Genomic DNA, 26,935 nt, shown 5'->3' on the forward strand with positions numbered 1-26,935 from the left:
ACGTCATAACAATGCCAAATCATAATGGAAGCAGTAACGAGCGTTTTCTATTCATTTTTTCCATTACTTTTCAATTAAAATAGTTTCACTTTTCAATAGTTTTGCTGCTGATAGTTTGGCGAAAAATTAAATTCTTCAATTTTTGAAAGTTGTCCACGAGATTGAGAGCTTGGATAAATATCAAATATATTGTATTTTGCAATCCAGTCACTAAAAACTTAAAATATACATACACGCGCTTATAATTAAGTATGCACTTATATAACATAACTTTAACAGTTTAAGGTTGAAATTAAAAGAGCACACGGTTTGCAACTTGAACACAGAAGCAATAATATTCATTTTGTAAGAGCGCTGTGAAAAGAAAGATGGATATGTTTATTGGGTCAGAAATCGCCAACAGTATGAGACACAAACTCAAACTGTCGATCGATGCTATTGTTCTCTAATTCGATTGTTTCGTCAATGAAATGCATTTCGACATGCTCGCGAAATGCTTTAAACGATATCTGGCTGGAATATAGCTTGCCGCACATGGGACATGTCTTTTCCATGCCATCGGCCTGGATTTTCTCCTGTATGATATTAAGGCGCGGAGGCGTTGGCCCATGAGTCTGATCATGTCCATTGTGGGAAGCATCGATGTGCTCCTTGTCATACTGCTTTAATTCGTTGTTTAGGCTCTCATCTGTTTCGAGGCTCTTATCGGCCGTTTCCGGTTTATGGGCAGCCTTTTGGACGCATTCAGGACAGGGCTGCAACGCTAGATAAGATAACCAAAGACAAAGAAAACTTATAGCTGATTAATAGTTTCTGATAAGCGGTCAAGGTTTTCTTACCAATGCGATTTTCTAGCAGTGTTAGGGCAGAAGTAAGTTCCTGTTGCTGTTTCATGGCCTCGCGACGCAAATCCTGCAAACCGTCCATGCAACGTTTGGCATCCAAATTGGCATCGAAATCTGTCGATACTCCTCCAGTCTCATGTATTGGCACCTGCAGGCCATACGGATAGCCCAAATCTGAGTCATTGGCTCCAAAGTCATCAAGGGCAATTTCCTCAAGACTCATTTCATCCGAGATCATTTTCTGACGCAAGTGCGGATTTGGTGAATGCTGTGTGAAAGTCTTCGAACGAATTAGGTTTTGATTGGCACGCAAGTCAGTGGCCGAGTCATCGTCGTTTTTGGCTGCAGTCTGTGCCTGTGATACTTCTAGCTGTTGATCCTTTGAAATCTGTGAAAGACGTGACCACAATCGACGATTCTCATTGGACACCATGTTAATTTGTTCCTCTAGTTGTTCCTTCTGTCGCTGCAATTCCGATACTTGCGACTGCAAAGTCAAGCTATCACCTGAGTCAGTTTGTGTATTTGTGCCTTCGCGGAGACGCAGGTTCTCCTCCTCCATTTTGCTGACCTGCTGTTGCAGTTGTTTGCAGCGCTCTTTCATGGTCTGCAATGCCACTTGGAGGGCATAATTTATTTTGTCACCGGTGATGGCTGAGTTAGTAGGTGCCATAATGATTGGTAGCCAATTTCCTGAAACGCCTTAGCATTTAATAAATATAAATTTCTCAACAATTTCCCACAGAAAACTATGTTATTGTGACGTTTGGTGAACAAAACGAAAAGCAAAAACAAAAACACGTATTCCATCCCTGGTGCGTATACATATGTGCAAAAGATTTTGCGCCCAAGTAACACGCCATTAGCTTCAATTAGAGAAGTTAAAAGTAAATCAAGTTAAAGTCCACTATGTTTATTAAGTTTTAATAATTGTGGATCTTTAGTTAATTGAATGTTTAAGTTGCTGTGAGCTTGTGATGTGAGTTTGCTTGAAATATGAAAAATATAACAAATGTAGTAGTGTCATATGGCGGTAAGTATCGGTAATCGGATTACAATGAAATTGTGTGCTTACAACGGTCACACTAAATTTACGACTCACAAAGGCTTAGAAACAAATAAATAAAATGGGAGGCTCTAGCTATGATGGTAATTCGTTTTATATCTTGATTTAGACATTTCAATTTAGTTACAACTCTTCTTCAACCCCTTCTTATTTTGGATTTTTGATTAGTGCTGCGAAAACAGGCCCGTACACTCGAAAATGAAATCGATCTAAAACTTGTGGCATTTAGCAAGATTGGAGCTGGTGGCATTAGCAGCAACAGCATAACAGCTGACACATCACCATTGTTAGGAGAACATGTCTTCGAATCTCTGTCGGAGGAGATTGAGCAAATGCTGGAAAAGGTAGAAGGAAATTCATTAACCAATTATAATCAGATTCTTTACTTTGGGTGACTCACTTTGGCTACTTTTCTTGTATAGTTATCATCGCTAAACGAGTCCATGTCTGACCTGCCCGCAACAGGTGCAGCCGCCATGCACACACTTCAACGTCACAGGGAAATTCTGCAGGGTTATCGACAGGAGTTCAATAAAATTTGCGCAAATCACACTACGCGCATCGAGCGGGAGGAACTGCTGCGAGGTTCGGGCCTAGCCACCACCAGTACCGGTAGCCCATCGATTTCGGGGCTAAGTCGTCGGGAAATGTATATGAAGGAGAGCGGCCACTTGGGCAGTGCCAGCCACATGATCAACGATCAGATCAACATTGCCATCGAGACGCGAGAAAATCTGCATGCCCAGCGACATGCCTTCAAGCGAATGCAGACACGCTTCAATGACATATCGAATCGTTTTCCTTTAATATCCAGGTGAGTCTGCAAGATATCTCAATCTGCAATGTTGTGGTAACTAATTTCTGGTTTCTTGCAGTCTTATTCAGCGTATTAATATAAAAAAACGCCGGGATTCCCTTATTTTGGGAGCCGTTATAGGGTTCTGTGTCATTTTGCTCCTGCTCTATGCTTTTAACTAACGTTTCCGATTCCGCCAAAGAGGGCACTCCAAAGATGAACTTGACTCAACTTCTAATATCTGCAGTTTCCGTATATTTCTCTCCGTTTCCCTATTTGTGTATAATTAACTTGTGATAGAAATAAAATTTAATATTTAGGTAACCATTCAGATATAATTGGGCACTGAACTCGATTTCCACACAAAAAATTCAACAACTTCAATCAAATTAGTTGATAAATAATCTGATACAATAAGTACCAGCACTTTTAAAGTAAGCAGTGGAAATCTAGTTAATTAGGGTAATGGCTTTTCAAGTGGGAAATCTAATCTACATCAATCTGAGAGGGAATAAAATTGTAAAGAACTTTAGAATTGCAGTGGCAATCAGACTTTAGTTGTTAATTAGCTATCAAGTTTAACGTTAAATCAAATATAACAAATAGTGCACAGATTATGATTTCTTAAAAAAAATACCATAGTCAAACTACAAAATTTATTTAATTTTAATTATTGAACCCACCAATTTAATTATTTTATTAATAAACGAGCTCTTATAACATCTGTGAATTAATTACACTCCAGAATATTCAATCGGTTATTTTCTCAAATGACAATTTAAAAAGTTTACTAATGTAAAAAATTGACTTTTTAAAAATTCTATAGGAAAAAAAGCTAAAAAATATTTATTTAGCTTTTTTACGCTCAGATAAGCTGGTAACACTAATTGTGCTTATCCAGCCCTACGTAAATAACAGCTGTTTTAACGATTTGATAACAATTTCTGAACAATTATTTTTTTGTAACTCAAAAACACGCTTACTTCCATTTCAATTAAATTGTACATTTTCTGTATAAAAGAAACAGCATTTAATAAACATTAAAGATGTCCGTGCTGCCCAATTCTGGGGAGCAACCCAAAGAAGTTACTACCCCCCGGATGTTTGATAATGCAGAGCTTGATAAAATGGCCCTGCAATTTGTGGGAAATTTTCAAAGATATCGTGAAAACATAGTTATACCCAAAACCAATGGTCCTGTCAAGATAAAGACAAACGAAGAGAAAATGATAGAAACGGCTGTTGAAAGTTGCGGCTTCAAATGTGCAATGGCCTGTGTTATGGGTGAGGACAAAGCTAAGCTTCGATCTCAAGTTATACATTTATGATTCGTTCATTGTAGGATATGGCCTGGGAGCTGCTTTGGGCTTGTTCAGTGCCTCCGTTAATCCTAATATGGCTGATCCTTTTGCCAATGAGAAGAAACAAACGGCTCGTCAGGTTTTCCGTGAGATGCGTGCCACAACGCACTCTTATGCCAAGAATTTTGCATTAATTGGCGCCGTGTTCTCCATTGTTGAGTGTACCATAGAGAGCGTAAGTGAAAAGATAGATTACCCAGTTAAATAATATAACGCCTTTCCATCTTTCCCACAGAAACGCGGAGTCACCGATTGGCGAAATGGCACATATGCAGGTGGCATAACAGGTGGTTTGATTGGCCTCCGGGCTGGCATTAAGGCCGGCATCATCGGCGGCTTAGGTTTTGCAGCTTTCTCCACGGCTATTGATTATTATATGCACCATAGATAGGCATAGTTGTTAATTGCATAAATGTTTGTTCTTTTTAATGACGAATTTTGGTTTTAATTCACTTTAATGTTCCCGCAACGCAGGAAGTAGAGGTAGGTACATGTACTTAAATATTTAACGATCTTGCCACGATCGGCGTTTCCGTTGCAAGTTGCATTTGGAAGAACCAGCTGCCCTCCATTAATTTAAGTCTGCTCTGTGTGTGTTTGAGGTCTCTTATTCTCTCATCTCTCTCTCTCTCTCTCTGTCTTGGTTTCAATTTCGGCCAACGACCGACCGGTTTCTTTTGGCGGACGAGGGCTGTGTGTGTCCAGCATTGTGGGAACGGGAATCGATATCCAGCTACAAACAATTTTCCAGTTTCAGTTCATTTTGAGCAACAGGCAGAAGCAGGTAACACGTTCGTTTGCAAAGTTCGCATTGTTCTCTCACTTATTTTGGTTTCAATTTCAATGCGCGTTGATTTAAGACGAGGTTGTTGAGGATGAGCATCGCTTGTGGCAGCTGCAAACAGTGTTGCAGCACGGGAAACGGGTTTCATTTGCAAGTTGAAAAGGCAAAAACCGAGACGAGACCGAGACCAAGTCGCGACTGTTTGTGTTTTGTTTGTGCTTTTCTTATGAAAAATCATCTAAGAAATTAGTGAAATACACAGGGAAAAAAGAAGTTGGTTAAAACGAACATACAAGGCTAGTGAAATTTCAATTTATCACGTATACGCCAAAGACGTTTACTCACGTATACTCATCATAAATGTATGCCAAATCGAGTTAAAGTTCAAATCGTAAAAGAGACTATCTATTCAATCTTAAAATATATATATCTAAGTATTTATTTTTTGTTTTGTTGTTGTGAGTGCACGTACTCTATGTTATGGCTTAAACAAGCGAGACGGCTTTGTGTTACCCACTACCAATTTGTTTTAAATCTAGAAAATCAAGAAGTAAACTGGGTAAAGAGATCTTGCATTCCACTCTTAGCCTAATCTAATGAGATTATGTACAAGATTGAGAAAGGTCTTTAGTTACTTAAATGCAGAACAAGATCTAGAAAATCTTCATATACTCTTCCATTAAGTGTGCTGGGTACTAAACGCAAGATCCATGACTCACCGAAACACTTATATTTGTACAGTGTTTCTGTAACTCGGTCTGTCTGTCAGTCTATCTGTCTCGCTGGCTATCCGAGATTGGGGCCATTTGTCTCGCCGCAGTGTTTATGCAACCAATTTCCATAGTGCCACAAACATTTGTGTCTTGTTTGTTTTTATTTATTTTTGCGATACAATGTGGCGAACAGCTCAATTTGATCTTCGAAAGTTCAATGAAACCCAATGACACTTGCCGTCTTGTAATTGCCATCTGTTTCTAATTGGAAGAGACTCTTTCCCTCTTTTTGTAGTTTTATTCCATTTGAGTCAACTGGAAATGTGAATGGAAATGAGAACGAATTGCCTTGCGACATGACACAATTTATTATCTTATCTGGAGTCAAAAATCTTCATTTCTATACGAATAAATATAGTGTTTTTGATGTTGTTGTTGTTGCTGTTGTCGCGAGGCAGCTGCACCTTAGTCACCGGAGTGTCTCAGTGTGGTTCCAAAGTATTAAAGAAACATCAACGCTGCCGCCGCCACGGCCTTGCGGGTAAAGAGATAGAACCAGTAGCAGCCGCCGAATAGTAAATGACTCAAATGGAATTCACTTTTACTTAGAAAGAAAAAGACAAATTGTACGACGTTCTCAGAAATCAAGAGCGGAGAGCAGTCATTGTTTGTATACCCAGTAACGAAGAAGATTGAAAAAGGCATATTAAGTTAAAAGTATAGTTATAGCCGATACCTTATGGAATATCTTTTGATCTTACTTGATTAGAAACTTTTTTGGTAACGAATTTCATCGCAATTGGATTTCTTTTTTAATTATCTCAGAGTTCAGCTGTTTTGATATTCTTAGCATACTTTAGGGAACTCCTGCATCAAGTTTATTGTATAATAATTTATTAAGTACTTTGATTTGCGTCAATTTTGCGAAGAGTGGATTCAAAATCTTTTATAAATATTAGTCGCAGGAAATTAGGAAGTATTTATGGGAACGTTTACGATTGCCTTGGTTCAGCTGGGTATAAGATAGGCATACAAGGGCATAGGACATCAGGACATTTTGACAGAAAAGAAGTTAGTGAAGGGTATTTCGAGGCCCACTACTAAAACTAATCTACGGGTTTTTTGATTCGGTCAGACTCTCTTTCGCTCTCTCAGTGATCGCCTATCAGTATCTCTCCGTCTCGTATCTAATCAAAACAAATACATATAATGCCAACGAACGGGCTCTTGTAGTCAGTTGTCGGTTTGATTCATTAATTCAGTTCCATTTTCCAAAAGCTCTTCGGATCGGTTTGTTGCATTTTCTTGGTTCGCTCGTGAAAAATTGCTAAAAACAAAATAAAAACAGACAAAACGGAATCCTCAAAGAAATCTTAAATTATAAACAACATTTTTAGAAATGAAGCACACATTTTTGCTGTTGGTAAGTACAATTAAAATAACTAAAAAACAAAATACAAAAAAAAGTGTAGGTATGCGACAAATTCATTATCTTATCTTGTACATTTTAGTTCCCCATGTTTCGGGGTCAGAGATATGAAGTTAAAGAGGGGAAGAAATATAATATATGAAAGTATCAGTTTTCATTATACTTATTTACCAAAATGTAGAGACTTTTGGGAAAACATTTTTATTGAAGGTGTCCTATGCATTAATTTAAAAGCAAGTGTTTTCATAGACTATAGAAATGAGATTCTCACCAGGTGTTTTTAACGTTTAATATTTTTGATATTCTGAGTCATATCCATATTGTTGTTTATTCACCAAAACAGTCATCGTTAATCTTTTTACCTGGCACAAAGGTTTATTTTTATTTTTTAATTTTCAATCAAATTTCGTAACTGTCGTAAACCAATTTAAAATCGATTAATGTCATCGACCTATATAAAATACGCATTTGCAAATCGGTCAATAAATTCGTAATAAACAAGGAATTTGGGGTAGTTTTTCATACGTTCCTCTTAGACGTCAGAGACTTAAAGGTATTCCTTGAAAAATCAAATCAAAGTAGCTAAAATCTTTTTCCTAAATGCTTCCTGCTTGCCTGTTATTAGTCACTAATCTTGGCTTTTCTTTTGCAGCTTCTCAGTGGAATAGCGCTGTTGCTTCGATTCCAGGTCCATGCACAGCATGAGGATATACCATACCAGCCTGTGGCGAATATCTGCGAAACATGCGTCTGCCTCAGCACCCAGGATAGTAGCAATCGTATTCATCAAACTCTCAACTGTGCCATGAAGAATTTCGAACATATTCTGGCACGTTGGCCCACTGAGTTTGGAACCCAATCCACGGGAGTGGAGTTAGTGGCCTCCTACTCGGGCAATCGTATACGTCTCTTGCAGCAATTGCCTGCCACAAATGCTACATTGACTTTGTCGTGTCGTCACTGTGGCATGCAACAGTTGCAGGCGCCACTCTTCATGGATGTGCCGAATGTGCAGGGTCTGTATCTCAGCTGGAATGAGATTTCAGACGAGGCACTGAAACCTGATCTGTTTCGTGGTCCCTTCAAGGCTACCAAATATGAGCCTATCGCTCTGAAAGATTTGGATCTCAGCCATAATCGCATTGCCCGTTTGGATCGTAAGCTATTCGAGCACACGCCACAACTGACCAAGCTTGCTTTGGCCTACAATCGTCTCAATGTCTTGGATGCGGCCACCACAGCCTCAATTGCTGCGGTGACCACTTTGCAGCGCTTGGATTTATCCCACAATGAGATGACAACGCTGCCTACTGAACTGTTTGGAACTCTCAGCAATTTGCGCTTCTTGGATGTATCTGGTAATATGTTTGCTCAGGTTCCAAGTGGCATTCAGCTGTTGGGTAAATCGCTGATACAATTGAATCTTGCGGATAATGCTTTTGTCGTTTTCAATTCACAAAATTTCCCAAAATTGGAGTCATTGCGTCGTCTCAATATTAGTGACAATCGTTCTCTGCGCGTCATAGATCGAGGATCTCTGAGATTACCCGCTCTGGAGCAATTGGATTGTTCTCATAATCCCAAACTTGAGCGTATAGAGCTCAATGACTTGGTGGAAAGTCGCAATTTGACCCAATTGGATCTCTCCCAGAATGCATTGAACACTCTCACCCTGAATGCGAGTAGCAGCAATGTAACTTGGTCACGACTTCGCAGCTTCGCCATTGCTGGTAATCCCTGGTTTTGCAATTGTGATCTATTCCAGGCTTTGGACCTGGCCGATAGACCACACATTCAACAGTCTTCGGATGTGGCACGCTGCGATACACCCTATATCCTGGCTGGTGCACAGCTCTCCAATTTGACGGCCGATTTCATTTGCAATTTGATTATACCAAAAAACTATCGAGCAGTCGATGAAGAACCGCCACGTTTCCTGCGTCGCCGCTATATAATCCTCACTGCCATCATTGCCAGCGTTGTTGTGGTCCTCGGTCTGATCATTGGCTTCATTGTGGTTTGTGTGAGGCGACGCCTGAAGGGAAGTGACTATGGAGTCCAGCCCATACGCTACACCAGTGTTAGGGGCAGCAACTTATCAGCCTTCTCACAGCTCCAACCAGCTTCGGTTACCAGCAAATTCCAAAATCCATCCAGTGCTGCTGTCACCGGGGCGGCGAATGCTTGAGCCATCAGTAAAAAGAGAGAGACAGAGTGATACAGTGTATTAATTTTTGAGCCAAAGATGTCCACGAATTGTTCCACCCACTGCAAAGAGGCATGTGAGTGCTTATCCTGTACATATGTATATGTAATTGAAATGTGAGAGCGATCCTACCGAATGGTTCCCACTTTACTTTTAGTGTTTAGAACTTGCCATCCAATGTTTCGTATTGTACTTAAGATCCGATTAACTAGCATGTAATCAATACTTAAAATAAACAATTTTATACTAACTTGTGACAAAGTCGAATAATTGAACTGTTAGAAATTCAAAGAGTAAGTTTTGAAATTAATTAATTGAAATAATAAGTTCTTTTTGCCCTCATTTATAGATTTTAAATTTCTTCTTTACATTAATAATTTCAAAGCCAAATTGCTTTCCTTTCGATTTTGTTTTGTTTATAAAAGTCTTGCTTTTAATTATTATATATATCTACATAAGAAAGTTTATTAATTTGCGAGCCATTTGTTTTATACAACAATAATTTAAAAATAGCTTTAAAAACGCAAATAAAAGGAACAAAATGAACGGCAAAATTATCAGAGGAAGCGCTTCTTGTTGCGCTTATCTTAAATAGATATTTTTTGTTGTTGCAGATAAAACATTTCTAACAGATAAAAAAAATTTGGTGAATGTTGATAAAAACTTGGCTAATGCAAATGGTTCTAACATTCGCTCTCCAGCAGCTCCTCTTCAATTGAAACCGGTGGTCGTATTGGTTCCGTTCCATTTAGGTTAAACAAATTAAGTTTCTGTTTTTGTGCCAGAAATTGACGCATTTCGGCAAAGTTATCACGTTCCTTGAGTTGTTTGGTGCGCTCCTTGAACGCAGGTGATTCATCAGCTGAGTCCGATCCGGAACCAGAGACAGATCCATCGTAATTTCTTTGTTGGTCGGTCAAACGATTATCTTTTTGTTCTTTCTCCGTTTGAGCGAATAGCTCGTCCACATTGATGCCCTTGGAGGCCAGAACTTCGCGTTCCTTTTCCAGCATGACCTGTCGTATGGGATCAATGCGATCCTTAAGTTGTTTCAACACAGGCTTAAACTTGCCCTTGGTAATGCGTTTCTCAAAGTTGAGTAACTGCTTTTCGGGTGTGGGAAACGGTGCCTGTTGTTGGTCAGCGTCGAATTCTTGTGCCTCATGCTCATCATACATATAGGCGTAGAAGTCATCCTTCTCCTGCGGTTCACTGGCATTCTGTGAGAACTCCACGCGCAGAATACTCTCGGGGAATTCCTTATCTTGGGCTGACGCGACAGGAGACGCTGACGTATTATCCAAATCGAGCTTGCTGTTTAGAAACTTGTTGTAAACCAGCATTAGACGTTGGAAGTCATCACAGCAAACGGCCAAAGCGTTCTCAATGCCGTGCATATTGTTGGCCACTGCCGCCAATTGGCTGGCATTGTTCTTGTTGGCTGCCTCCGCTGCGGTCAATTGTTGAAGAGTCACATCTAGGGCCTGACACTCGCCGGCCACGGCCACCATGCAGGCACTCAATTTCAAGGAGGAGTGCTGCAGTACAGCAATGGGACCACTTCGCTGTTGCTCCGTTTTATTGGCATGCAATTCGGCTAGTTCCAGTTGCTTCTTGTTTTGCATTGCTGTCGCTAGATTTCTAAAGTGTTGCTCCTCCTCTTGGACTAACTGACGCACCAGGCAATCGATTTTCACCAACTCGTCACTGAGCTGGGAAATCGACGGCCTTGTTGTGATGGTTAATGCCAGTCGTAGAAGGTACTGCGATTGCACATAGGCAAAAATGTTGTGGAAATCCTGCAGAAGAAACGACATTTTATTAGTTAATTGAATTATGGATTGATGTATCTCTAAAAACCTTGATGTGCTTTGGACTGTAGTCCGTTACGTTTGTTTTAAAGTAGTCGCAGTCTCGCAACTCCTCCATGGGGGCATAGTATGGACCGTATTTGGTTGGCAGGGGATAATCCGTCTCCAGTTTACGCGTAGCATCATACAATATTTCGGTCACCTCTTTGGCTGCTGTTATGCAATCCCAGGCACGTTCAATTTGACGGGATCTTTGAAATATATAAATAAAAATTAGTTTCCATAAATATAGCCAATGATTCATCTGCCTACTCAATAAGTTCCGCTTGTTTCATGATGATAATCTCTTGAAAGTAAGTCATATTGCGTCTTATGCAGTTGCCAAACTCATCAATGGTCTGCACCAGCTGCTCCAACTTTCGCTCCACTATCTTGTTTCGGCACACGAAAACACTCTTAACAGCATACAGAGCGCCAAAAGTGCCGGTAATCAGGGCCGAAGGCAACAACAAGAGCCGCATACTCCTTGGCGTAATAAAATGCTCCAACACAGAGCAGCCCACGAGTAGACAGGCATTCCGCGTGGTCAGCAGTTGCCGGTGAGGAGAGGGACAAGTTTCATTCAGTTGTTGCATACACAATTCAAGGGCCTCCACATGATCCACTAGCAGGCGTTTGGAGTAGAGTATCTTCTGCAGTAGGTTATCCGTTATGACCTGCAGACACAACGAGACACCACATTCACATACAAATGTTAGTTCATGCATTTAATTGCCGTTTATTTATAACTTACCTGTCGCTGCTTTAGCTCGTCCATTAATTGGCGCTGCTTAAACCGTCGCTGTGTGGGTGCAAGAAGAATCGCGTTATAATCAATATTATCTGATACCTCATATTTTAGTAAGTTGAACTATGAACCTACCTTGAGCTTTTCCATATTTTTTATTGTGGGCAGGTGAAATGCTTTCGGCTTTGTTAATAAAAAGACCAACACACACACTTTACCACTCTTGCCCAACGAACAGTGATGATATTTAAGCTTCTTTCCCGTCAAATATGCTATTTTTCGTCCATTTCTAGATTATTTGGCACATTATGCAAACTCTCAGGTGTTTGTTAATAAAATTCAATAGTTTAATCCACTTTAAATAAGCAATTGACCAAAAAGAGATTTAAATTAGCTTTTGCATACAGATTCGGATCTTTTGTTGATTTAGCAGGTTTTTTTGACTACTTCACATGGCTCATCACTATTTTAGCAAGTGCTGCCATATCATATAATTCGTATGAATTAAGGGTTGCCAGAAGATTTTAGGAATCCAGCGGTAAATTCAATTATTACACTTTCTTGTTGGCTTCTTCACATTATTTCATACTGCTTTAACAGAAATAGTGATAGTTTAGCAGTTTCAATTTAATCTTCACTCCTCCCACCTTTCTCACCATCCAATATAAGTTAAATACTTTGGTTTTATATTTTAATATTTATATTTTGTAGCTGTAGATACTTAATATATTTTGTGTTCACATATTAATAGCATATAACATCCCATTTACATATGTTTATATATTTAATAAAAATCATAAAAATTGTTTGCCTTTTGGTAAAGTTGATGTGAAATATTAAGTAAAGAGTTTGCTATGTATGTATATTTCATTTAGATTATTAGATCACAAACAGAACGAAGGTGTGAAGGAGGATACATAGATGTGGATTGAGGTGGTGGTGTGATACAATTTGACTATAAGCTAAGAAAGAAATGTGCGACATTATAAAATAAATAACATGAGTAAAAGTACTGCTCATGCCGGCTGCATTACCATCGTGGGTGTGTGTATGTGTGTGGGTAATCCGTTGTTGTATTCCTGCGGCTTTTCGAAGCAAATGGAATGGCAAATACATTGCTGATGACAAAGACAACAAGATAATCAGTCCATTTACAGGTGGTAGGTGGCAGGCACGGCACGTGGGTAATCCAGATCGTACATCTGGGCCTTGATGTAGGCCACTTTGTTAACGGGCTCAGGGCGCACGGTAGCCAATTTGTTCTTGTAGGCATAGTCGACAATCTTCTCGGCAATGGCTATCGAGCAGTTGACAATGGATGATAGTGGCGGGTACAGGCTGCCCTTGTTCAAATCCTCTTTGGAGACAAGCTCGGCCAGACGCTCAGCGGCCACCAGGAACACCTCCTCGGGAATGGTCAACATACCAGCGGCGAGAACACCCAGAGCCACACCCGGAAAGATGTAAGAGTTGTTGCCTTGTCCAGGATAGAATTTGCGGTTGTTGTAGGTGACGGGAGCAAATGGTGAGCCGGAGGCAAAGATGCATCTGCCCTTGGTGTGGGTGTAGGCCTCCTCGGCGGTGCACTCGGCCTTGCTGGTGGGGTTTGATAAAGCAAAAATGATTGGTGTCTCATTAATTTCTGCCATTTGCTCGAGAATCTCCTGAGTGAAGGCACCACCCTGGGCAGCAGCACCGATAAGCACATTGGGGCGAATGCGACGAACTGCCTCCTCTAGAGTGTCGATGGGTTCGTGAGTCTGGGCAAAGTGCAACTTGTGCTCGGTAATACCACCCTTTGGACGATCGCGTACAATAACACCACGGCTAACAAAAACGGGAAAATTAGGATTAGTTGACTACATCCTCTTTATTTAATAATCGTCACTTACCTGTCTACCATCCAGATGCGGGATTTGGCCTCCTCATCTGTGAGACCCTCAGCCTTCATGGCCATAGTACAGAGATTGGCAATACCCAAAGCGGCCTCACCAGCACCAAGGAACAAGAGAACATTATCCTTCAAATTGGTCTTCTTGATCTTCAATGAGGCCAAGAGACCAGCCACGGCCACCGAGGCAGTGCCTTGAATATCATCATTGAAGGTGCAATAATCGTTGCGATATTTCGATAGCAAACGGAATGCATTGGCATTGGCAAAGTCCTCGAACTGGATGAGCACATTCTGGCCAAAGCGACGTACACAGGCACGCATGAACTCCTCAATAAAACTATCGTAAAGCTCGCCAGAGGGGCGCTTCTGACGAAGTCCCACATACAGTGGATCATCCAGAATGGACTGAGTGTTGGTACCAACATCCAGGGTGATGGGCAGACACTGGCTTGGCTTAATGCCAGCCAAAGCTGTGTACAGCGACAGCTTGCCGACAGGGATGCCCATGCCATTGGCACCGAGATCTCCGAGACCCAGGATACGTTCGCCGTCCGTCACCACAATGGCACGCACATCCTCCTCTGGCCAGTTCTTGATCACATCGTACACATGGCCCTTGTCCTTGATCGAGATGTACATTCCCTTGTTGTGCTGATAGATAAGGCTATATTTTTGGCAGGCCAAGCCCACAGTGGGCGTGTACACCAGAGGCATCATGTGGGCAATGTCTGAGCTAAGCACCTTGTAGAAAAGACGCTCATTGCGCTCCGAAAGACCAATCAAGTACATGTACTTATCCAGATCATTATCCAGACGATCAAGGAGTGTGCGGCAGTGGCCAATTTGCTCCTCCTCACTACGCACTGCAAATGGCAGCAGGCCATGGATGCCCAGCTGCTGACGCTCTTCGTGAGTGAATCCCAGACCCTAAGAGATAAGAAAGAGAAGAGACATAGAGGTTAATGGAAAATCATTATAATGATCGTATGGAAAAGTTTGTCGTTGCTTATCGTCGTGGACACGCGCCAACTGAGATGAAATCTGCCTCCCTTGACATCTACACCACCTGACCTTGCAGTGCTCCGTCGTGTTTCAAGTTCAAAGTCGAATTCCGAAACGCACTCTCTCCATATGGAAACCGGTATTCAAATCCATGTACACGCATTTTGAAAGCTCAACTGATATGACTCAACCAGCCCCTGGGTATGGCCTCGTTTCCCACCCATGATCTCTGTTGGTTTTGAAAGTGTTTGTAACAGTTTTTTTTTTCATATTGCGGGCGTAGCCAATTGCCTCGACCTCCCCCCCTTCTTCCTTAATCCCCAATGACTAAGTTTGTGGCAAAGACATACGTGCACCTGGCGCAATTTCCTACGATGTGTTATGCCACATTTATGGAATCCATTATGAATGAACCTGCTAAAATGCACATTAGGACACAATTAGTCATGATTATTTCAAGTAAATTACAATGATGATACCAAAAGTCGTGACCTGACAAAAGTAAAAAACTAAAATTTAGCTTCCTCAAATTAAATGCACGAAAATAATAAAAATGTTTTTATATCGCAATACTACATCAACACCAGGTGAAAAAGGCACATAATCTCACAGACTTACTTATGATACGAAAAAGATACAAAGATACATAGATACTTTTTCCAAATTAAAAAAAAAGGGAAGGAAATTGTCCGAAAATAATGATTTTTACCCTTAACCATTTAATTTTCTACTCATCATCATTCTTAATATTCGTAACGGAAAACAGTATAAAAAATAATTAAATAATGAAAAATAAATAAGAATAAAATTATTAAAAATTATTTATGGTCCAAATAGTAAAAAGATCAAAAAGGCATATAAACTTCCATTATATAGAGAGACTGGCAGAATTAGATTAGATCTATAATCGGAACCCTTAAACTTTTATTGTGCCTAACTGAAAATAGTAATCAAAAACCTATAAAAGTTAAATAATGTTCATAAAATTGATTGAACTATTGAGAAATATTTAGAACCTATATCAAATTCATAAAAAAAAGATTGTTATATAGAAATACATTAACTATAATGCGATTAACTCTATATTCGAAAAAGTTAGTCAACCAATGCCAAAAAAACATTCTCTCAAGGCGAATAGCCTATTTTAAAGGCTATGAGATATTTGTTTGACGAACTGCGTCACTCTGGACTTGTAATTCGATGAATCAAAACATTATTATCGTGTTTCCAACGTCATGCATGAAGAAGGACTTCTAAAAATAATCAATTTTTGATTTCAGATAATGCTAAGAAAAGAGTAGAAGAATAATATATGAAGCTATCGTGATTGTTTTTTGACATTTAAAATGGATTTTTGATTAGTTTCTAACTAACACAAAGTTAGTTTCTCAATTATCTAATTATACATATTCGACTCAAATTAAATAAAAAGAGGTCAAATAGATTAACAGCAAATTAAAGTAATTTAAATCTGTTAAATCTCGGTTAAAACTAAAAATGTAATATGCTCTTTAAACACTTGTTTTTACTAAAATGTGTGGGCGTTTTATTAACATGACGAAATTCGAAATGAATTTATCTTGGAATTACACAAAATTCCCATACATTTGGATAAACCAGAACAAAGTTTATAGTCATTGTGACTTGTGTTGTTAGTTTTAATGCCAATTCATGATGAGTTTTAATGGTACATAGTTTAAGATATTAAGTCATTGGTTATTTGTCAGAAGTTTTCGACTGTCAACTAAGGATTTTTCTCGACTACTTCAGCGCCACTCATGCCACTGATTTAAACAGAAGTCCCTGGGGGTGGGGTAGAATGAGTGTCTATCAGCGACTAGCATGACATTTAAATTAATTTAATCAATGTACTTGGAAAAGGGGCAAACACACATGCGTTATGTGCGTGCGGGAAGTGAGCGAACCCTCCAACAAAACAACAAACCCAACAGAACCGAGCCCCATAAACACTTATTACCTGTTAACTGATATAACTGATATACAAAAAAACAACAATGACTTGTGTCTACGTCATGAGGAGGACCAGTCCGTACTGGTGAAATATAATATGTGAGAAAACGACACCGTTGACATTGAAAAACAAAAAGACGTTCACTACGTAACGTCGTACTTAATCGTTGAATGGACGATAAGCATGAAAACATTTCTTTCAAAACGCCTAGCAACAAGTATTTCCAAGAGCCCGGGGACACCGCTGGCAAAAAATAAAAACATTGCCAAACTCTGTGTTTGTGTGTGTGTGTGTGTGTGTATACGTAATAAATCGAACCGTCTGGGGATTACGCATACGTATAATTTCGTTTGGAATTGCAAAAACCCAAAAAAATAAAATGAAAACAACGCAAAGAAAGAAACAAAAATTAGCTGCGAAAAGGCAACAGAAAGCAAAATTGAAATCAAAACACGATTTGGCTTGGCTCAGCTGATGATCGGCGACTGTCTGGAGCTAGTCTCGTTCGACAAGTTGATAATCAGTCTATCTCCCAGGCATATTCATCATCATCATCATCATCATCCGTAATGACGAAAGCGTTTTCTACCGACACAGACAAAACGATTTTGAACTGAATGGCATATCAACCAAATTGTTTCCCTTAACAGAAAACAAAAAAGATGACAAAGTAAGAGATGAAAAGGCTCATTAGACGTTGATGCAAATGACAGCAAAAGTGGAACAACAGGACAGATAAATTCTAGTAGTCTGTGGCAAGATAAAGACACAAAAGTCGGAAGTTCATTATATTACCTCGAAGTTGATATACCCTGACAGATACTTGAAATCATATCCTGATTCTCTATTCTATCTCTATCTCTATCTCTATTCTATCTCTATTTACTTTGGTATGTGTTTGGTTTTAAACAAATTCAAGTCTTTCAGCACATTGACCGCTTAAATAATTTACAACAATTTCGCTGTGTTTTCCGTGAGGCTATAAATTTTGAAAAAAGAGGAAGATATTGATGATTCTAATCATAGGGAAGTTTGTATACCCTTTCAAATATATGTATTTCATGGATAAATTCTTCAGTTAGAGAGAAATACTGTCTAGAGAAGATTGATACCTGGACTTTTCAACTTTACTGCAAACATTTCAAAGTAAACCTTTGACTTTAGGCCTATTGAGACTCTGTTTAGTTACAAACAGCCGACTAAAACTAATATATCTTTCTTCTGCAAGTGTATAATCAGAGTGAACAAAATGTTAAACAAAACAATTTGATAGATACTAGAGCTAGACAACCGCAGGCTATAACCTATATATATGTATGTACATATATTTCGCTGATACAGACAATATAAGTTATCACCATTTGGTTTCGCTTTTTTTCTTTTTTGTTAAATCAAAGAATTTCTATTTATTTCTGAATGTAGGTCAGTTTTTGGTTCTTTGTAGACTAAATGCGGTTACGTCCAGTGTGACATTTGTTGGTTCCATGTTTTTCAAGGCGCCGATAAGGAAGAATTATAAAACTTTCCATTGGAAATAAGAAAATGTAAACATCAGCTGTTCGAGACACACTCAGAGGGTGTTGGACTGCGTGCAAAATACTTATATACGTAGTCTTTTATTCAATATGATAAGAGGCAACATGATTAAATGTGGTTTTTAGGGGCCGGGTACCACAATACATATAATATCTTGATAAGTGAAAAAAAAGTAATAACTTCAAGAGGAACAGCAAATTAAATATTATTATTTGGAATAGCCCACCCCAAACCACTTACAACCCACATGCGCAAGCTCTCTCAGTCTCCCTCTACCACTCCTCTCTCTCCCACCCACTCTCCCATCAGACTTTATATCTTTTCATTCAAATTTTCATTTCCGCTCTACTCTGCTCTGCTCTTTCTCTCTCTCTCTCTCTCATTCTGGCTAATTCAATGGAAAATTCAACTCTCAGAGAACAAAATTTGTGCCTCTGAAAATTGGCATTGATCTTGAAAATGCATTTGTTTTCATAAAATTGAAAAATCAGAAAACAACTGTTCACACACCCAATACTAGACTTTTCCCTTTAAACGAAATAAACTTAATTGGTCAAATTATTGCCAGTTTGCTATCGATTTTCTGTGGACAGAGAATGTTGTTCTGACATCAACCATAAAAATAAATTACTAAAATAAAAATGCCAACAAACATGAGCTTTGGTCTTCCAGTGTGGCGCGTGTTTGCCTCCAACAACTCGGTTCGGTAGCCACTACCCTCTTGTCTCTTTCTCTATGTCATCTAAAGGTCACCCACAACGCCAAAAAACCAAAAAATGAGAAATGACAAAAAATTCTTAAAAAAAAAAGTGTTTAGCTGACATTTTTTTTTGGTCTTTCAATAGTTTGGTATTCTGTTTTATGATTTTTTATAAATAGCCAACACAAGAGTTTATTTTTCTTGGCAGAGTTTAGTAAGAAGGGCCACGAATACTATGACTTGTGGATATTCTGGGTCAATAAAATTACTTGAATAAAAATCATCTTTATCTTAATCTATCCATTAGATGATTGGTTTGCCTTGTTTTTGCAATGAACTAGGATTAAATATAGAATCTACATTTGCCTTCTTCTTCTCTTCAAATGAAAGCCCATTGAGGCCTGGGGCATAGGGCAACAACAATAATAGAAACAAAAAACCCACCCTTTTGGCAAAAATTTCGTCTTGGTACTTTTCCACTTTGAATTCACACATATACATACATATGTATGTACGAATGTGTGAGTGTGTCTGTGTGTGTGTGTCCAAGTTTTTGTCTTTTTGAGAGACTTACCTTTGAATAGCGTTTGTCGTGGAGGCGATCGAATCCAGAGATGTTGCCAACGACTTCATTGTCACCGGTGCCCCATAAGCCAACACGATCTCTTGGGGCATATTGTTCAATGCTGACGGCTCGGCTCATGTTTTCGTTTTCCTTGTTGCTGTTGCTGCTGCTGTTGCTACTAAAAGAACGTTGTTGTTGCAAGTTGTTGCTGTTAATTTGTTGCTGATGTAGAGCGTGCAGAGACTGTTGCAATTGCTGCCAATGATAAGACGAGGATAGAAAGGGTCCTGCCGGCTGTGGTGGTGTGAATGATGTGGCTGGTGGTGGTGGTATTAGAATTTCTTCTTGCTGCCTGGAATTGTTGTCAGCTGTTGATGGTGTTGCCTTGCCGACGTCGCTATGCGTACTGATTTGTGTTGTTAGTTTTGCAAAATTGGAAAGTTCGTATTCGAGTGTTGTTGTCGTTGTAGTCGTATGATTTTTATACACACGACTACTGCGCCATTTTTGCGCCGACATCGCTGCCGATGCCGATGATGTCTCAGCGCTGCCACAATTACACTCACAATCGTTGATGGTGTGTGTGTGAGAGAGCTTGAGTGCCTCATTGTCGTTGTTGTTGTTACTCACTAGCTGCGATTGAGGTGCGCGTGAGCCAATATCAGCTGTTCGACAATGACAACAGCTGCTGGCGGCGTTGGCGGTGGTGGTAGTGGTGCTTGTGGTGGTTGTGTTGTTGGTGGCTCTCCCACTGCCAACGGGAATTGTGGTCTTATAGTAGCCGTGCTGAAGCTGATGATATGGCGTTACTTGGCCATTGGAAGGGTTTTGGGAATTATTTGCTGTTGGGTAAATCGGTGTGCTGTTTGGGGGAAAAAGAGAGAGAGAGAGAGTGAATGACACATAGCGAGAAAGAGAGAGCGAGGAAGGGATGAGGAAAGAAGATGAGAAAGGGAGCGAGAGAGAGGTTTTACAGTGAGTGTAAGAGACATTGTAATTGCTGGCTGAGTATTGATTATTGAGCTATGCTTACAGGTACGGATCCCCACTATATGCGGGACAGTAAAAGTGCAAAAATCAAGCAATCCTTTTGGAATTCGTTATCAATTTTGAGCCCAGAGGAATGTTGTGTAGGCCATCCTAATTAGACAGTAAACACCAAGCTAACAATGATAGTGTCTCTATGTATCGAATTTATCTTATGCTTATGTATATGATTTCTGTCTTTGTTCTAATCCCTTAGTTAGTACTTTTTAATTGAATTACATTTCTATTTCATAATCCTTTTCATTGTAAATTGAGGGCCCTTCAAATGGCTTCTTCCGCCCCTGCCATGCGGGTATTCCCTTTGTAATTCAATTACAAACACGAAGAGCCAACACGTTTACAAATGCCCATATATTCATTATTCTGTGAGAATTTTTCATTTTCTGTTCACTTTGTTGGACTTTTATCACCATTATCAACATCATCACCATCTTCTGTCTGTCAGCTAAACTGGCATAAGCGGAACAGGTGATGCTTGAGTAGCGCTTTGATAAGTCAAGGCAAAGTGCCTTGCCATTGATAAGCTTAATGTCACGCCCACTTGTTTTGCCTGTGTCTAATCAATATCAGGGAAAAAAATCACAAAAATACGCAACTCACAACAGCTTGAGCCGTCCAAAGGTTTTCGAATAACGTTGCAGACCGGCACACAGAGACAAACTCATGATGGACTCTTTGGACTGTCTTCTCTCTTCTTTGGATTTTTGACTGTCAGGCTACAGTACTGGAATCGAACTGAGACCAGCGGCTGATTTGCTGTTGGGGTTTCACTATGATTTCTGATTCTCCTCTTACACTTTACACTTTGCAATTTTTCGTTGTTGTTTATGTTTGCTTTCCACTGATTAGAATGGCACTGCAAGGAATCGAGTTGATAGTGGCTGGTGGTGGGGGGTGATGGAAAGCAGCTGACTACGTACATACATTGAGCTGATAAGGGCTCCTCCACATACATCCATATGTATACATGGGTAATGTTCTATTAGCACTTTTAATACCAGCCATTTGCCTTTCTATGGCAATCAATCAGGGCATAAAAAACATTTCGTCTCTGCGTGAAAACTATTAGACAATTATTTCATTATGACTGCAGAGGCGTCGGCCCTTCAAATGGGGATAAAAATAAGAACCAGAACCTAAAACTAATTGGACTTGATAAGTTTATTTAACTTATGTATGTTCTTATCCAATTTGTCAGTTAAGAAGTTTAAATATTAACATCAAACGACGTTTACTGACGGATCGCTTACATATATTCGAAAAGGTTGAAAGAAAATTAGAGCAATTAAGCAAAAACAAAATATTTTAATTACAAAATTAATATTGGGTCTTCAGAGTCTTGAAGTTTAACTAGACCAACAATTAATCCCATAGAGCTATATTAAAAGCCCTGAACAAAAGGCCCATCTCAGGGCCCATAAGTCCCTCCTCTGCTGGTTTAAGAAATTCTTATCTCTAGCCAAGTTTTCCCACAATATTTCTTCGATGATTATTTTGAATGAAATCTTCAAAAACCTGTTTACCTTGAGCTTGTACATACTTAAACTAATTACACGTCCGAATTAATATCAGTCTGTCTAATTTTATGGCATGTTTTGACCGATTATTACATTGAAATTGAAAGTAACAAAATATTATATGGTACACACACACATGTTGCGGTAACCTTCATAAATATTAATTGAGTTTTTTTTTTGTTTTGTTTTTTGTGCGAGGATTTCATGACCAAGTCCAGGGGGGCTATAAGTTAACTGACTATTGGTTAATAAATATTTTGTTGTTAGCCATTTGGTGTATGGCAAAGTAATACAATATGGATTCAATGCCACGCCCATCCGCCTTTCACTGTCAAACTAAATTATAGATGGCACCATGTGCCTTTTATATTAGTGGCTATAAATCGGAATTAAATCGCATCGTTAAATGCTAATTACAAGTCTAAATGTGTAAATATACGGCAACCTAACAGCCAGTTGGTGGAGTTAGTGAACTTTGCAAGGATGTGAGGGAGGCAAAAGGTATGTCCTGGGAAGAGTGATTGTTAATTAATAAAGATTTCAAACAAATCGAATGTGCTGCTAATGAATAGCACCAAACTCTAGTGATAGACAGACACAATGGACACTTGTAATCGAGTGCAGGATCTATAAGTCTAATTCCAATCAAAGCAATCTCTCTAAGGATTCGTATCAATAAACAACGTTTGGATCACAATTTATTGTAAATATTAAACAGTATTAAAAGAACTTTTTGAGTATTTAGAGATTTTGTTTATATTTATATTTCGTTAAGATCTTTCCAAAACTTGTTATAGAATCAGGACATATATAGAAATCATTAGAAGGTTTTTTAATCTTATTAGATTTTTATTTAGGTTTTACAAAATAATGTTTATTTGAACCAATTTTCTTTTCAAATATTTTATTTGCAATATATAATTTTTATTATTGTTAAAAGAAATCAGAAAAAAGTCAAATAGGAGAAATATTAACCCCACTTTCATCTATGTAATATCTTTCTTTTATTAATTGTTGTTTATTGATCAAAAGTTGATTTGAAAACTTTAGTTAAAGACTTTAAATTTTTAATAAATCTTTGACTTATTCTATTCTTTTCATAAATTTTGTGCTGTGATCCTCCCGTTTGACTTGGTCACTTTATTCGTAATGATTCTTTTAGTTCTCTTCTCCTTCTTACCCATTTTCATCAAAATTGCCTATGGCATTGCGATCGGCACAAATGGAACTGGAATTACCCATTTTCAGAGTTTGCTTTTACTGAACTTTGTTCAAAAAACTTTTCTTTAAATAATTACGAAAATAAAAAACCACTTGAACTTTGGGGAACACATGCACTTGAGGATTAATAAAAAACAACGAGTTTTAAGGATTTCTCTTCTTAATAATTAATAACAATTGGTTAATAAGACTCATTCCCGCCTGCGGGTTAGTGGGCAAGTGTTTTATCTACTCTTATCCGAATGAAACTGAACGATAGTTAGAAAAATGCGGCTTTGCTTTGCCCACTTGTTTGAAGTCGTCGTCGGTGCTCTCGCAGTCATCGGGTGGCCAAAGGAGAAGTACGGTGTATGTGAGTGAGTGGGATGGCCTCTGGCAAGCCAAGCAGCACGCGACACTTCTCAGTCGATTTACCAAGGAGGGGGCTGGGGAAGTGGGGAGAAGTGGGGAGAAGTGGAAGTCGTGGCTTTGATTGTGAGTCACCTTTGAAGCCAGACAGCTGTTTAATTGGACGCTCACAAAGCTGGGCAGTTGGCTAATCGCAGTGACCTCTGCATGGAGTCATTTCGCCATTGTCTAACTAATTAAAACAAAATAATAATTTTCAACGCACTGTCTGACTGACTGACTATCTGACTGACCATCGCGTTGCAGTTGGCTGCATTTCGATGCAAGGAAAAGCCAGTGGCAAAACGATCGAAAAGAGACAAACTTAATGTTTAGTTGGACTTGAAGAAGTATAAGTCAATTAGCGATTTAGCTAATCAATTAGACCTTATCGTCATGCTCTACAGTTATCAGAAAGCTCTTTTTCCTACATGTTCTACTCCATGTAAGGGTATATCATATTCGTAATGTTGGTTTTCATTGTTTTTATTTTGCAAAACTGTGACAAAATTATTGTCATTTTGGTTTCTGTGCCCACAAGGTCAAATGTAACTGCAGGTGCTGGCAAATGGTGTGAGTGTGAGTTAGTTATCTTTCCAAATAAAACGTCATTGACCGGTATTAGCCGTATAAAGCAACTCTAAAACAGTTTCGATTTTGCAATTTAACTAAAATTAAGCATTGGGATTGCAAAACCAAATTAAGTGAACTCAATTCATTATTTATTAAACATAAGATTAAGTCTTTTCTATACATTGTAAACAGATTTATATGTTTGGAGTATATTAACCTTTTAACTGGTCGTATACTTAGTTTAATTCTTCTAACTATTACGATTGTATTCAGCATTCACTTTGTAGCCCATTTATAGTTAGTTTTTAAACCTTTCGATCTTGACTTCTCTTGGCCAATATTTTCAAAGTTATAACGGCCAAAACTTTAATTGCAAAGCTTGTTAAAGCTTTAAAACGCTTCAAGGGCTTTTCATATTAACAGAAGCTTACAGCTTATTAACAGAGCTCTGTTGAAGCTCTGTTAAACATTCGCAGGTTCACGCTTTGGCCGTTTAAGTGGCCAAGCACCCACTTTTGATATATGGTTTAATACTTTCGAACTGGCAAAGATCAAGATAGTATGAAATTCTTATCCCAATGTCAGTACTTCGATCTTTGTGAATTTCATAAGGTGGTGTGATTACTTTTTGGACTGAGAATGATATAATAATAATGAATTACTATTATTTTGATTGATGTCAGCTGGTGTGTCAGCTGTGTAATAACAATCTTTCTCATATCCTTCTTATCCTTTCGTTGGTTCAGGCTTAAATTTAATAAAAAAGAAAACCCATTGCATGAGCCAGCAGCAGCAGCACAAGAAGCAACGAGCAACGTGCAACAAGCAACAAAGCAATTGAGGGGCCACTTTTATCATCAAATGATTTTCTTCAGTTAAGCTGGGCGCAATTTTCACAATGATGCGGATAGTCGGACGGACACTAGGATGGCACGATTGTAGGACGTTACGAGTCGTGCCAGTGCCAAGGATGCCAAACAAAGTCGAGTAACGTCAATTGCATGTGTGAGTGTGTGTGTGTGTGTTTGGTTGGTGGGTGGGTGCTAGTGAGTCTGTCTGTGTGAGTATGTGAGGGAGTGCAACGGTAATCTATCATAATTTTTATATCCTAAAATCCCATTTTCGTATTAGAGCAAAAATGTCTGCGAGCAAATATAATAAAATGGCCAACACATCGATGTGGACAGGGATAGGGACACAGAGGCCAGACGAAGAAGCACAGGCCATGCTGCACATTTATGCTGCTTGTCAAAGGATAACACACACACACACATACATAGACCCACTCTTAGACTCGTACACACAGGGGAATAGTGGACATGCCAACAGTATGAAATTCCAGCCAAGCGCTTGATTTTCCTCTGTTTTTCGCTGAACTCTTTGCACCCTTTTCAAAGCTCTCTCGGACAGTGTGTGTTTGTGGGTGAGTGTGTGTGCCTGGTGGTGTGTGGGGCGTGTATTTGGCTTAGCTTCACTTGCCACGTTTTATTTTTCAATGCTTTGGCTTCGGGTTGCACAAAAAAACGTTCAAATAGCCAACAATTTTATGAGTCTCGCGCACACGATCTCACTTGCCTTGACTTGGGTCATGCCGGAAATGGCAAACAAAAAGCGAGTGGGTGGCAATGAAGTGGGGCAAGAAATAGAAGCACAACGTCGACAATGGCCATTGCATGGATTTGAAAGGAATTCGAGGGGGTGAAACGTAGATTCAGAACCTATAGTTAGATGGGTATTTGCCAGAAGACAATGGGAATAATGTCAAAGCTTATTACATTTTTTTTTTGTATACAATTTTTCAGTTTTGATTGAAAAGTATTCGGAAATTTCTTGAACTACAGTAAATGTCGATTAATATGTGATTATTATTTTTTAATAATAAGCAGCAGCAACAGCTCGAGAAGCAACAAAAGCATTATGTCCATATTTTAAATATTTAAATTAAAAATATGAAAACTGGAATAAAGTAAATACTTGCATTAAACAGTTAAGCCGACTTCTAGATACCCTATAGCAAACTAAACTATTTCATTCCATATTCTACACAAAAGGGTTAAGCTCTCGATAATCGATAAAAGATATTTTAAAAAATATAAATATATATAATAAATTACACAAATTTATTCATTCGATTGCTTTTAAATACACCTTTAGCCTGCAGGTATAGGGTAAAAATGCTTCAAGTAATGCAGCTCAAAACCCTTTGCGATGCAACGTGGCGTATAATTAATTTTTAAATAATAATATAAAATGCAGTCAATAAAAAATGCACCATGTTGCATGCTCACACACTTACCCATGCAACTCCCCTCTGGTAGGTGCATATATAAAAACTATACAAATTTATATACCATACACACACACACACACTCACACACACACATGTATACATGTATCTGTTTATAAAGAATATCGCTCGGTTTTAAACCGCTTTCAAAAATCGCCAAGCGCATCTGCTGTCGTTATAGTGGCTCTGATGTGAGTGAAGGACAACAGCCGCTTGGCTCATTATGCATTAACAACTACATTAAATGAGCTGCAGCCCCAGCAACGTCCGTCGATGTCCATGACCAGGATAAACCTGTGGTAGCAGCAACAGCAGCCGCTGCTCCTGCGACAGATGCTCTTGTGTCTGAATAACCTGTCATGTTTATGGGCAAACCAAACTACTTCATCCTCCTCATTCGTTGGTTTCATCTAGCATGTTGCCTTTTAATTGTCAG

General features: G+C 38.9%; 6 protein-coding genes across 7 annotated transcripts; 3 read left to right on the forward strand and 3 right to left on the reverse strand.

The window, feature by feature from the left end:
* Positions 1–169: 169 nt before the first annotated feature.
* spn-F (Protein spindle-F) lies at positions 170–1,640 on the reverse strand. Its single transcript, XM_068297554.1, has 2 exons — positions 840–1,640; positions 170–763 (listed from the first exon to the last, which is right to left on the reverse strand). The coding sequence occupies exons 1-2, from the start codon at positions 1,516–1,518 to the stop codon at positions 387–389; spliced, it is 1,056 nt and encodes a 351-aa protein (XP_068153655.1). The 5' UTR covers positions 1,519–1,640; the 3' UTR covers positions 170–386.
* A 247-nt stretch (positions 1,641–1,887) lies between these two features.
* On the forward strand, positions 1,888–3,031 carry Gos28 (golgi SNAP receptor complex member Gos28). Its single transcript, XM_068297555.1, has 4 exons — positions 1,888–1,994; positions 2,080–2,255; positions 2,334–2,725; positions 2,787–3,031. The coding sequence occupies exons 1-4, from the start codon at positions 1,973–1,975 to the stop codon at positions 2,887–2,889; spliced, it is 693 nt and encodes a 230-aa protein (XP_068153656.1). The 5' UTR covers positions 1,888–1,972; the 3' UTR covers positions 2,890–3,031.
* Positions 3,032–3,597: 566 nt separating this feature from the next.
* LOC137582923 (mitochondrial import inner membrane translocase subunit Tim22) lies at positions 3,598–4,500 on the forward strand. The gene is made up of 3 exons (XM_068297708.1): positions 3,598–3,991; positions 4,050–4,243; positions 4,304–4,500. Exons 1-3 carry the CDS (start codon positions 3,754–3,756, stop codon positions 4,457–4,459), a joined length of 588 nt encoding a protein of 195 aa, XP_068153809.1. The 5' UTR covers positions 3,598–3,753; the 3' UTR covers positions 4,460–4,500.
* A 2,327-nt stretch (positions 4,501–6,827) lies between these two features.
* Positions 6,828–9,450, forward strand: LOC137582922 (leucine-rich alpha-2-glycoprotein). Its single transcript, XM_068297707.1, has 2 exons — positions 6,828–6,988; positions 7,647–9,450. Exons 1-2 carry the CDS (start codon positions 6,965–6,967, stop codon positions 9,180–9,182), a joined length of 1,560 nt encoding a protein of 519 aa, XP_068153808.1. The 5' UTR covers positions 6,828–6,964; the 3' UTR covers positions 9,183–9,450.
* A 155-nt stretch (positions 9,451–9,605) lies between these two features.
* Positions 9,606–12,209, reverse strand: dind (diamond). The gene is made up of 5 exons (XM_068296473.1): positions 11,934–12,209; positions 11,805–11,852; positions 11,324–11,727; positions 11,061–11,262; positions 9,606–10,999 (listed from the first exon to the last, which is right to left on the reverse strand). Exons 1-5 carry the CDS (start codon positions 11,946–11,948, stop codon positions 9,884–9,886), a joined length of 1,785 nt encoding a protein of 594 aa, XP_068152574.1. The 5' UTR covers positions 11,949–12,209; the 3' UTR covers positions 9,606–9,883.
* Positions 12,210–12,639: 430 nt separating this feature from the next.
* On the reverse strand, positions 12,640–23,483 carry Men (Malic enzyme). 2 transcript variants are annotated; one of them, XM_068296388.1, is made up of 4 exons: positions 23,212–23,483; positions 19,477–20,329; positions 13,691–14,619; positions 12,640–13,625 (listed from the first exon to the last, which is right to left on the reverse strand). In XM_068296388.1, the coding sequence occupies exons 1-4, from the start codon at positions 23,271–23,273 to the stop codon at positions 12,950–12,952; spliced, it is 2,520 nt and encodes an 839-aa protein (XP_068152489.1). In that variant the 5' UTR covers positions 23,274–23,483; the 3' UTR covers positions 12,640–12,949. The 2 variants fall into 2 exon arrangements, with proteins under 2 accessions (XP_068152489.1, XP_068152488.1); XM_068296387.1 differs by lacking the exon at positions 23,212–23,483 and adding an exon at positions 21,115–21,245.
* Positions 23,484–26,935: the final 3,452 nt, after the last annotated feature.

This window comes from Drosophila tropicalis, unplaced genomic scaffold (genome assembly GCF_018151085.1).
Source record: "Drosophila tropicalis isolate 14030-0801.00 unplaced genomic scaffold, ASM1815108v1 contig_859, whole genome shotgun sequence".
Lineage (NCBI taxonomy): Eukaryota > Metazoa > Arthropoda > Insecta > Diptera > Drosophilidae > Drosophila > Drosophila tropicalis.

What these genes read in the sequence shown, in the direction of transcription:
- LOC137582922 (XM_068297707.1), top strand. Translation starts at nt 6,965, where the DNA reads ATGAAGCACACATTTTTGCTGTTG. An exon ending in AGCACACATTTTTGCTGTTG is followed by an intron (nt 6,989 to 7,646) that starts GTAAGTACAATT and finishes TTTCTTTTGCAG; the next exon opens with CTTCTCAGTGGAATAGCGCT.
- Men (XM_068296387.1), bottom strand. Translation starts at nt 21,179, where the DNA reads ATGAGTTTGTCTCTGTGTGCCGGTCTGCAACGTTATTCGAAAACCTTT. An exon ending in TTTGGACGGCTCAAGCTGTT is followed by an intron (nt 20,330 to 21,114) that starts GTGAGTTGCGTA and finishes TCCCCCAAACAG; the next exon opens with CACACCGATTTACCCAACAG. An exon ending in ACGACAAACGCTATTCAAAG is followed by an intron (nt 14,620 to 19,476) that starts GTAAGTCTCTCA and finishes CTTATCTCTTAG; the next exon opens with GGTCTGGGATTCACTCACGA.
- dind (XM_068296473.1), bottom strand. An exon ending in AAACAAGCGGAACTTATTGA is followed by an intron (nt 11,263 to 11,323) that starts GTAGGCAGATGA and finishes TATATTTCAAAG; the next exon opens with ATCCCGTCAAATTGAACGTG. An exon ending in ACAGTCCAAAGCACATCAAG is followed by an intron (nt 11,000 to 11,060) that starts GTTTTTAGAGAT and finishes TTTCTTCTGCAG; the next exon opens with GATTTCCACAACATTTTTGC.
- LOC137582923 (XM_068297708.1), top strand. Translation starts at nt 3,754, where the DNA reads ATGTCCGTGCTGCCCAATTCTGGGGAGCAACCCAAAGAAGTTACTACC. An exon ending in TGCAATGGCCTGTGTTATGG is followed by an intron (nt 3,992 to 4,049) that starts GTGAGGACAAAG and finishes CGTTCATTGTAG; the next exon opens with GATATGGCCTGGGAGCTGCT. An exon ending in TTGAGTGTACCATAGAGAGC is followed by an intron (nt 4,244 to 4,303) that starts GTAAGTGAAAAG and finishes TCTTTCCCACAG; the next exon opens with AAACGCGGAGTCACCGATTG.
- Gos28 (XM_068297555.1), top strand. Translation starts at nt 1,973, where the DNA reads ATGGGAGGCTCTAGCTATGATG. An exon ending in TTGAGCAAATGCTGGAAAAG is followed by an intron (nt 2,256 to 2,333) that starts GTAGAAGGAAAT and finishes TTTCTTGTATAG; the next exon opens with TTATCATCGCTAAACGAGTC. An exon ending in CGTTTTCCTTTAATATCCAG is followed by an intron (nt 2,726 to 2,786) that starts GTGAGTCTGCAA and finishes GGTTTCTTGCAG; the next exon opens with TCTTATTCAGCGTATTAATA.
- spn-F (XM_068297554.1), bottom strand. Translation starts at nt 1,518, where the DNA reads ATGGCACCTACTAACTCAGCCATCACCGGTGACAAAATAAATTATGCC. An exon ending in ACTGCTAGAAAATCGCATTG is followed by an intron (nt 764 to 839) that starts GTAAGAAAACCT and finishes TATCTTATCTAG; the next exon opens with CGTTGCAGCCCTGTCCTGAA.